Here is an 11,262-nt window from a genome sequence, read left to right as displayed (position 1 = left end):
CTGAGTTCAATTTCCAGAAACCACATGGTGGCTTATAACCATCTGTAATGGGATCTGATTCCCTCTTCTGGTGTGTCTGAAGACAGCAACAGTGTACTCACACAAACAAACACACACACACCACACACACCACACACACCACACACACACACACACACACACACACACACACACATACACACACGCACACACACACAAACAAGTTAGGTCTGGACATAGTGCAGCAGCAGAACGCATGCCCATCGTCTGTGAGGTCTTGAGTTTCCTCCTCAGCACCATGGAAATGACGAAGAGGAATGGGAGGAAACTCTTGCATTGAAACACAATAAAGCTTTGACAACATAATAGAGAAGCAGTGGGAAACAGAACAAGGGACAGAATAGAATGTATAAAACCAGGTCTATTTATACTAGCATGTGACATTTCAGACCAACAGAAAAATGAATGGTTAATTTACGACATCAGGACAGTTAGTTATCCCATGAAGAAAGAAAGCCATTTTGAGCGTAAAGTCTAAGTTTGTTAAAGAACAAGATATGCAAGCTAGGGATGAACTTGCTGCAATTTAGGCTTAGTGTGTTCAAGGACCTCCATTTAATCCCAACAACTACACAGACACCAAACACAAAAGATGGAAAGTGAAAGGAAATGTAGAAAGAAATCTAAGCAGGATTTTAGAAAGCACACCTTAGAAAGACACAAAGTGTCAGGGGCTGTCTCTGACTACCTTGGCAGCCTTTAGCTCCCTTCCCTCTAACTGGGCTGCCCTGTAGAGCCTCAGTAGAAAAAGATATACCTACTCGTACTTCAACTTGATATGGCAAGACTGGCTGATACCCGTGGGAGGCCTCTCCTTTCTGAGGAGAAGGGGAGAAGGGGTGGATGAGGGTGTGAGAGAATGGACTGGGAAAAGAGGAGGGAGAGGAAGCTTCAGTCAATAGGGATGTAAGTAAATAAATAACCTAATTAATAAGAAGATACGAAATGCAAAACCCATAGTCTAAGACAAGGCATTGATTGTGTCAAAATGAAACCTTCCATATGGCAAAAGACATAACAATCAAAATAGACAAATTATTTACCTGAGATAATATTGACAATAACTTGTTTATGATTGAGACACTTAACATTTATTATTAAGAAGGAAAACATTCCCAATTTAAAAAGACAACAGAAATTAAATAGAAAGTTAAACGAAGATGTATAGGAAGCAAGCATGTGAAAAGGTACTTAGCCACAAGTAATTAAAAGGTATGCAAGTTAACACATGGAGAGACTGTTTGGGGAAGTATAATGAAAACTAACAGTAGCAACTGCAGAAGATAGTCTCACACATTGATAATTTAACAGTAAAAGGCCAAATCTTATAAGTTCAGACTCCATTTTAGAGAACCTGACTTAAGTTTGAACTCAGGTAGACTAACAGGCTGGTACCTAGCATTAGCTTCCAAGTTGTACCCCAACAAAACCTGAGCCTAGTTCCAGTCTCTAGGCTAATCCCCAACAAGACCAGTCAGTGCCTTTAGGTTACACCCTCAACAAGACCAGCATTTCCAAGTTACACCCTCAACAAGACCAGCAATTCCAGGTTATTCCCCCAACAAAGCTGCTCCTCAGGTTACAAGCCCACCCCCTGCTTAATGATCACCAGTGCAGAGGGGAGCAGAAATTAAGTTTATGATATGACTCCCAGCACCAGCCAATTATGTTAAAGGCCACAGGAGCTTTCCAATTAGATGCTTGCACATTTGCCTCCTGGTTGCTGCTTACATCAGGGGTCACCACCACCAAAACCATCCTGTGTGAAAGTGGTGCATTGTGCTCAGTTCGGGGGTGGCGAGCTAGCTTGAATAGAATAAAGAGCCTGCTGTGAGTTACATCAGATTGGCTCCTGTCTGTTTTGGGGGATTACTAAATTTCCCTGGCACTAGAATGGTATTTACTAATTTAATGAGCATGCCCTTCAATGCAGAACTCTACCAATGATACCCGTTATCAAGAAATAGCAGCACAAATATATGAAGGATTCCAAAGATTTTACTCAACACTGGCTGTGAGAGCAAAATGTTGAAAACCAGTGACACACTGCTAATAGCAGAATGAACCACCCATTCATAGGAAAGAGTGTTCTGCACATCACACAAAAGAGCAATACAAAAGAAGATTTTGAGACAGACTGTGAGGTGAACAGAGGACATGATAGAAGAATGGGCTGAATCACATTAATGACATAAATGGATGTCTGTAAGTGAGAAAGCCCCTCCATTCTGCACGTGGGCTCCAACACTTGCAAAGATACAGAAGAATGCGCATCACTGATGCTAGCGGGCGAGTCTGAAGACAGGGCTGGGATGGAAAAATGCACATCACTGATGTTAGCGGGCGAGTCTGAAGACAGGGCTGAGACTGAAGAATACACATCACTGATGCTAGCGGGTGAGTCTGAAGACAGGGTTGGGACGGAAGAATGCACATCACTGATGCTAGCGGGCGAGTCTGAAGACAGGGCTGGGATGGAAAAATGCACATCACTGATGTTAGCGGGCGAGTCTGAAGACAGGACTGAGACGGAAGAATGCACATCACTGATGTTAGCGGGCGAGTCTGAAGACAGGGCTGGGACGGAAGAATACACATCACTGATGCTAGCGGGCACGTCTGAGGACAGGGCTGGGACGGAAGAATACACATCACTGATGCTAGCGGGCGAGTCTGAGGACAGGGCTGGGATGGAGCAGATGTCTGATAGAAGTGTTTGCTCCACTTGAGTTACTGCTTGTGTTCTTCACAGAAACCGATCTTCATAATTTGTTTTTAATTGGGAAAAGTCAGCCAGGGAACCCACAGCTGCCTGGGCTCCATGTGCTTCTCAGAGCTCAGCTTTTTCCCTTTTTCTTAAGCTTTTCCCATGAGTCCTGTCTCCAGGCACATCCTAGATCACTGGTAAGCCACGGCTAAAACTAAATCTCCCTAAATTAAGTAAAAATGTAATGATGATTTTTCTAAAGTAAGAATGAAGAAGGAGGGTCTACGGCCATGTTTGGATACAATATTCAATATTTCCTCTGACCCTTACTTCTCTAGTTCTTCTCTGGTCACACAGAGATCACCTTCATGGGGTGATTGGCATCCAGATCCAGGAGAAAGGAGACGTCTTGACAGTTGGAAGAGGAAAACGCATTGCAGCTTATTGCCTGAACTCATGGACATAGAACTTCAAAGGGGCTGACATCCACAGCTGAGCCTGTGGGTTACCAAGGGAAGCATCGAGTGAAGGACCCGGTGGCCGCTAGTTAGCCTTTGGTGTCAATCGAGGTTTGTTCTGCACAACTCCTCAACAGTCTGGCTTATTCTCATCACGTGTTGTCATCTCTCGAACCCTCTTCTTACTGCTACCTTACAGCCCTCTAAATTATCCCCTCTGGGCTCTGACCTTGGCTCTGACCTTGGCTCTGACCTTGACTCTGACCTTGGCTCTGACCTTGAGTAAATTACTGTGAAGTGGCATCCCCACAGCTACATCCCCAGTTCTTGTTAAACATTTTATTTTTATTTCATGTGTATGAGTGTTTCGCCCTCGTGTATGTATGTGCGACCTATGTGTGCCTGGTGCTCTTGGAGGTCAGAAGGATCATATTCCCTGGACCTGGAGTTACCAATGATTGCTGAGCCCATGTTAGGAGCGCTGGGAACTGAACCAGCATTCTCTGCAAGAGCAACAAGTACTTTTAACTGTTGAGTCATCTCTCTAACTCCACTAAATAACTCCCCACCACCACCCCATTTTGTGGCAGTAGTCAGGATTGAACCTAGGACCTTTGTGCATGTTAGGCACACACTATCACTGAGCAATAACCCTAGGCATCCACACTATAGCTCTTAATAGTCGTGTGGTAAGTAACAAAACTCTTGGTACCTAGCCTGGTGGTGGTGGTGCACGCCTTTAATCCCAGCACTTGGGAGGCACAGGCAGGCAGATTTCTGAGTTCAAGGCCAGCCTGGTCTATAGAGTGAGTTCCAGGACAGCCAGGGCTACACACAGAAACCCTGTCTCAAAACAAACAAACAAACAAAAAACTCTTGGTACCTGTACACATACCAAATTTTCAGTGTATGTACAAAATGGAAAGCGCACCTGAACTGATATCATGGGTCATTCTAAGGACTGAGTTATCATATTCCATAGGACATCTGCAATGGGACACAATTTGCTGCTATTGACTTGCTCTATGACATTATTCACCCTATGACATTATTCACTTACTCTATGACATTATGCTTTTTTGCCACATGAAAACTGTTACTGATTCCAACCAGAAATTTGCTGAATGTGTGTTGTTTATGTGTGTGCATACATACATGTCCATGTCCATGTATACGGAGGGCTAACATCAATCCTGGGTGTTTCCCTCGGTTTCTCTCTACCTTATTCTTTTTTTTTTTAATTTATTTAAATTTCAAATGTTGTCCCCATTCCCAGTCTTCCCTCTGCAAATCCCTATCCCACCATCCCCCCCTCTTCTACTTTATTTTTTGAGGCAGGGTCTCTCATCAAACTTGAAGCTCACAGATTTGATTAGGCTGGCTGGCCAGTATCCTCTGGTGAGCCTCTTGTTTCCATATCCCAGCACCTGGATTAGAGGCATGCAGTAGCATAGCTAGCTTCTCCAGTGGGCATTGTAGATCAGACCTCGGGTTCTCATGCATGTGTGGCATTGTAGATCAGACCTCGGGTTCTCATGCATGTATGGCATTGTAGCTCAGTTCTCAGGTCCTCATGCATGTGTGGCATTGTAGCTCAGTTCTCAGGTCCTCATGCATGTGTGGCATTGTAGATCAGACCTCGGGTCCTCATGCATGTATGGCATTGTAGATCAGACCTCGGGTTCTCATGCATGTATGGCATTGTAGATCAGACCTCAGGTCCTCATGCATGTGTGGCATTGTAGATCAGACCTCGGGTCCTCATGCATGTGTGGCATTGTAGATCAGACCTCGGGTTCTCATGCATGTGTGGCATTGTAGATCAGACCTCGGGTTCTCATGCATGTATGGCATTGTAGATCAGACCTCGGGTTCTCATGCATGTATGGCATTGTAGATCAGACCTCGGGTTCTCATGCATGTGTGGCATTGTAGATCAGACCTCAGGTCCTCATGCATGTATGGCATTGTAAATCAGTTCTCAGGTCCTCAAGCATGTGTGGCATTGTAGATCAGACCTCGGGTCCTCAAGCATGTGTGGCATTGTAGATCAGACCTCGGGTTCTCATGCATGTGTGGCATTGTAGATCAGACCTCAGGTCCTCATGCATGTATGGCATTGTAGATCAGTTCTCAGGTCCTCATGCATGTGTGGCATTGTAGATCAGACCTCGGGTCCTCATGCATGTATGGCATTGTAGATCAGACCTTGGGTTCTCATGCATGTGTGGCATTGTAGATCAGACCTCGGGTTCTCATGCATGTGTGGCATTGTAGATCAGACCTCGGGTTCTCATGCATGTATGGCATTGTAGATCAGACCTCGGGTTCTCATGCATGTGTGGCATGCACTTTACTGAATGTCTTGGTTACTTTCCTGTTGATGTGACAAAACACCATGACCAACACAACTTTTTAAAAAGACCACATTTAATAGGGCTTATAGTTCCAAAGGGTTAGAGTCAGTGGTACCATAACACGGCACGGCAGAAGCAACAACTAAGAATTTGCGTCTTGATCGGCAAGCAGGAAGCAGAGAGCATACTGGGACTAGCTTGAGTCTTTTGAAACCTCACAGCCTATCCCAGTGATACCTCCCTAACAAGGCTACACCTCCTAATACTTTCTAAACAGTTCCACCAACTAGAAACCTGCCACACCCACTCCAGTGAAATCCACGTGTCAGGCCCAAAATCTTGACCATGGATCTGAGGCGTACAGCTTCAAAGGAAGCCAGTCTCCTGGGGACCTTTTGGAATTCCTAACTCAGAGGTGGCCCAGATTTGTCCTTGCCTCCCAAGATATGATTTATTAATAACTAAACAAAATTGGAAGTTGCCTTCTGACTGACATTCACTAATGTTCCAATACCCTAATCTTTGCTGAGCCAAACCTTGGCCTGGAATTTCATAAAGTATGTTACCCATTTAGACTAATTGCCTCCAGCATTGTTAGGGAGATAGTGAGGGAGGTAGGGCATTGAAGTTTACTGAATAGAAGTTGATAATCCCAGGGCAAGGTCAACTAGAATCCCCATTTTCAGTCACATACAGCAGCTGTGTCATTCCCAGGAATTAGCAAGAGTGGGACCCCTAGAGCATGTCTCTGCTAGCCAAGAAGATTAGCATAGTGAGTATTTACAAAATATGGGCTGGACCTTGAACAGAGTGTGTATAAGAGAGAGCTGTGCAGAGAGCATTCGAGCTTCTACTCTTCCAGTGGCCAGCAGCCCCCTGGACTCTGCCAGGCCCCACGAGGACCTAGCGCTTGGAGCCCAGGTATGCAGCACCCATCCAGAGGAGACAGCTGCTGCTTTAGACCCAGTGTGTTTCAGATGGCTTCAGATGTACCTTGACTGCTGAGCCACCAGACTTTTCTTTCTCTTTTGTGATTACTGTAAAAGTCTGATGCCATTTTTGAGAATTACATTCAGATCCTCCACTTCCTTATGTCATGTCTGTCTGTCATTTCTTCTTCGCTGATGTCTTACCTACCTGACCAGAACCCTGTTTCTCCCGCGGGTTGAGGGGCCAAGGCTGGCCAGCGTGCAGCAGAAACCAAGTATTCAAACATAGGAGTTTGGAAACTATTTTATTTTCTATCAATAGCATGTATAGGCATAGGAAATAGTTGAGAAGTTTTGTGGCAAACAAAACTATTTAACTTGTGCTAGTCCCCAAAAAGCAGACCAAGCACAAGCATCCATCTTTGCCCATTTTATCCAGTCCAGGATCCCAGGCTGTGAAATGGCAGAAGTCACATTTCTGATGGTTCTTGCTACCTCAGTTAACCTAATAAAGATACTCCTTCTCTGATGAGCCTGTAAGTTTGTACCCTAAATGATCCTACTTTGTGGGACCAAGGTTTCCATAGAAAAGTCAGTGTGGGGCATTGAGCATCCATGCTCATTCCTCATCCTAAGTTGTTAACAATGTTTGGGTTCTGAATGGTTCTTCGCAATCATGGTGGGTGTTTTGTTTTGTTTTCTTTTGTTTTTGTTTTTGTTTTTTATAGCTTGAGTAGACATCAGTTTATATTGTTTTATTAGATTTTCATATATTTAAAGACACATATATTACATTCACTCCCTAAGGATATGCAAACCTCTATGTTTAACCTCATTCTCCTTGAAGGGTAGAAAAGTCAAGATACAGGGCTGGTAATGTGCTTTAGTATCACAGTACTTACTGAGCAGTGAAGGTTCCGAGTTCAATTCTTATTACAGCTTACAAAAGAAGAAACAAATGGCTATGTTCGAGATCATACAACATGCCAGGAACAAGACTCCTGGCCACTCAGCTGAAGAACATGCAGAAGGAAAGTCAGGAGGAGATGAAAACGCTGGCTGAGAAATAACTGATCTGCTGGCGACTGAAGGAGCATGATGTGAACTGCCATGAACTCCATCGCCTCCTTCCTCAAGCATCCTATGATTTCACATCGTGGTCAAAGTCCTGAAGGATATCTACGCTCCTTGTGAGGTGCTGGGCCAAGGTGCCTGTTAGGTCTGTGGATTCCTTCAGTCCCAACTGTAGGAGGAACCTGGGGCAAGCCACATGCTGACCTGCACAGGCCAGATGCAGGGCTGAGCGCTTTCTTCCATCTGTAGAGTTGATGTCGGCACCCAAGGACAACAGAGTTTGAACTGTACTCGTCTGTCCTTCCTTCGCTGCAGAGTGAAGTGCTGTGAGTTGACTTAACTTTGCTCTCACATCTACATCAATGCCAAGACCGCACACCAGGAATCTTATGGCCTCAACCTGCCCGGTGACTGCTGCTCGGTGTAGAGCCTGGGCCCCCAGGCTATCTGCAGCTGAAGAGCAAGCCTCATGGTTTTCAAGGAGCAGCTTGGCTATGCTAACATGGCCACACTGAATTGCATCCATGAATGGCGTGACACCACAGTTGTCTCTACAGTCTGGTTCATAGTGACACCTCTCAAGAAGCACCTGGACTGCTTCGAAACAGTCATGCATTGCTGCAGTGTGGAAAGGAGTTCTTCTAATGTTGCTCTCTGTTTTCCAAGCATCTGGGCAGACAGTGAGCAAGTACCGGAGAATCACGGGGTCGCCTTCTCTACTGGCAATGTGGAAACTGTTCCAGCCGTCCTTGTTCTGCAGGAGTGGATTAGCACCGTGTTCTACAAGGTCCTGGATCACTTCATCTTCCTTGTGCAAGCCATAATCAGAGGAGTCCAGTCTGCCTTCTTCAAGGAGTCCACGACTGCACCTCGGCCCAGGAGGTAGCGTACACAGTCCCGGTGGCCCATAGAGGCAGCTTCGTGCAGAGGCCGCTTGTAGTTTCTGTTGGTAGCCTCGATGTCCATACTCCAAGTCTCCACTAGGTACGCTAAGATGTCCTGGCGCCCATGGCGTGCTGCACAGTGGAGAAGGGTGTCTCCGGCTGGCCCTCGGCTGCCTAGGGCCATCTCTGGCCCCTGGCAACCTCCAACTACCTCCAGCTCCTCCTGCAGGGCGCGCAGCCGGCCCTCCTGCACCAGCCTGCAGAGGCACCGCGGATCCCCAGGTGGAGCCATCGCCCTGGACCAGGGTGGACAAAACTAAGAAGACTCAGGTCCAGTCTTCTCAGATGCAGATCCGTGCTACTATAGGTTGGGAGAATCTGAGAGAAGGCCTGTTTTTGTTTTTCAAGACAGGATTTCTCTGTGTAGCCTTGGCTGTCCTGGAACTCACTCTGTAGACCAGGCTGGCTTAGAACTCAGAAATTTGCCTGCCTCTGCCTCCCAAGTGCTGGGGTTAAAGGCATGCACCACCACCACCCAGCATGTTTTTGTTCATTTTTGTTTTTTTGTTTTCACAATCGTGGTTTTGCTGATCACATCTGTGCCAAGTTATTTATATATTATTCTTTCCTTGTATTTTCAAGGTTTATTTTTTTTAGAGAATTATTTATTTTACATATAGGAGTACACTGTAGCTGCCTTCAGAAGAGGGTATTGGATCCCATTACAGATGGTTGTGAGCCACCATGTGGTTACTGGGATTTGAACTCAGGACCTCTGGGAGAGCAGTCAGTGCTGTTCACCGCTGAGCCATCTCTCCAGCCTCCTCCTTATATTTCCTATAAAGTGGTGATTAGATCTAGAGATTTATCCGATTCGCACTGAGTTTGTTTCTCCTGCTTTTTGATTGGCATTGAATGCTTATATCAGAAACAGTACATCTGCAGTCTGGCTTTTGCATCTTACCTACTGGTCATTACCAGATCCATGAACTCATCACAGATTACGTTCTGTTAGTTTTGCACTTGTCATTAGAGAAAAACCTTCCAGCAATTTGATGGCCTTTCTGTCTTTGAACAAATAGTTCTTAAACATTGTGATTGTCTAAAGCCTGTTATTGTAATAGATTTCTCAGAAATAATAACCTCTTGTTCCTGGTTACTTGTGAATTTGTCCACAGTATTTTTCAGTTTGACAGTCAGTTTGGTTAGATATAAAATTGGTGAATCCCATGTTCTGTCTTAAACATTTAAAACTTATCACTCCATTGCCTTCTGGTTTGTGGTCTTACTATTGAAAATCTTATACAACCTAATATATTTTTCTTGTAAATGACTTTGTTTATATAGATATGTAGATGCCCAAACAACTCTTTTTTAAGAAGAACTTCTTATTAGTATATATTAGTAATAGATTCCTTTTGAGAGAAGAATTTCTTTTCATATTGCTTAAAATCCTATAAGACTGAGGAGAAAGCATTGTTGGTAAAGTGTGAACTGAAGAAGCACAGACACCTGAGTTCAGTTCCCTAGGACCCATGTAAAAAAGCAGGGCATGCTAACACATGTATGTAAAAAGCAGGGCATGATGGCACATGTGTGTAAAAAAGCAGGACATGGTGACACATGCATGTAAAAAGCAGGGCATGATGGCACATGTATGTAAAAAGCAGGGCATGGTGGCACATGTGTGTAAAAAGGCAGGACATGATGACACATGTATGTAAAAAGCAGGGCATGATGACACATGTATGTAAAAAGCAGGGCATGGTGACACATGTATGTAAAAAGCAGGGCATGGTGACACATGTATGTAAAAAGCAGGACATGGTAACACATATATGTAAAAAGCAGGGCATGGTGGCCCATGTGTGTAAAAAGCAGGGCATGGTGGCACATGTGTGTAAAAAGCAGGACATGTTGGCCCATGTATGTAAAAAGCAGGGCATGGTGGCACATGTATGTAAAAAGCAGGGCATGGTGGCCCATGTGTGTAAAAAGCAGGGCATGGTGGCACATGTATGTGAAAAGCAGGGAACAGTGGCTCATGTATGTAAAAAGAAGGGCATAGAAGGGCATGGTGGCATGTGCCTGCCATCCTAGCACTGGAGAGTTAGAGACAGGGAATCCTCCAGGCTCACTGGCCAACCCAGTTGGTGAGTCCAAGGCCAAAGAGAATTCTATATCAAAGCCCAAGATGTATAGCACCTGTGAGATGATACCTGAGGCTGACCCTTGCCTCCATACACATGTATACACATGCATGTGCACACACACACACACACACAAAACACACACATAGGAACACACACAAAATGAAATTTTTATAGCTTAACAAGCTTATCTCTATAGTGATCATTCTAGATGAATTTTCTTGGCTATAGAAAAGTTTCTTTTAAAGTGGTCTTTTTTTTCCCTTCTTCATTCTATCACACAATACATCTTCTCCCCCCTCCTCCCAGTATCTCCCATCTCCCCTGTCTCCCAACTGAATATGGCATAACAAGATGCAATAAGACCAGGCACAAACCCTCATATGAAGGCTGGACAAGGCGACCCAGTAGAAGGGTCCCAACAAGCAGGCAAAAGAGCCAGAGATAGCAAGAATTCTTGTATCTCAGGAAGTGCTTTCTTGTGGCAGTTTCCAGGATTTGCTATGGTATGTTGTGTGCATTTTCTTCTTTAAAATAAGATGATAAATTTCAGCAGATTAACTGAAATGATAATATAATGTACACGCAAATTTGCAGTCCTATCAGGGAACCCCTTCAGGATCTGTGGGCCTCTAAGTGTGTATTTCTACGTTTGTATGTAAAA

At 44.7% G+C, this 11,262-nt stretch overlaps 1 protein-coding gene across 1 annotated transcript; it reads right to left on the bottom strand.

Annotated features, from left to right (window-relative positions):
- Positions 1-7,631: 7,631 nt before the first annotated feature.
- On the bottom strand, positions 7,632-8,740 carry LOC116081976 (ankyrin repeat domain-containing protein 16-like). The gene is given in 2 exon segments (XM_031358772.1): positions 7,632-8,368; positions 8,371-8,740. Coding segments are annotated over 2 exon segments (1,107 nt in total).
- Between the last annotated feature and the right edge of the window lie 2,522 nt (positions 8,741-11,262).

The sequence above is a fragment of the Mastomys coucha genome, unplaced genomic scaffold (assembly GCF_008632895.1).
Source record: "Mastomys coucha isolate ucsf_1 unplaced genomic scaffold, UCSF_Mcou_1 pScaffold11, whole genome shotgun sequence".
In the NCBI taxonomy this organism is placed as follows: Eukaryota; Metazoa; Chordata; class Mammalia; order Rodentia; family Muridae; genus Mastomys; species Mastomys coucha.
The sequence above is the reverse complement of the archived record's forward strand: the minus strand, read 5'-3'. Positions and strand labels throughout refer to the sequence as shown.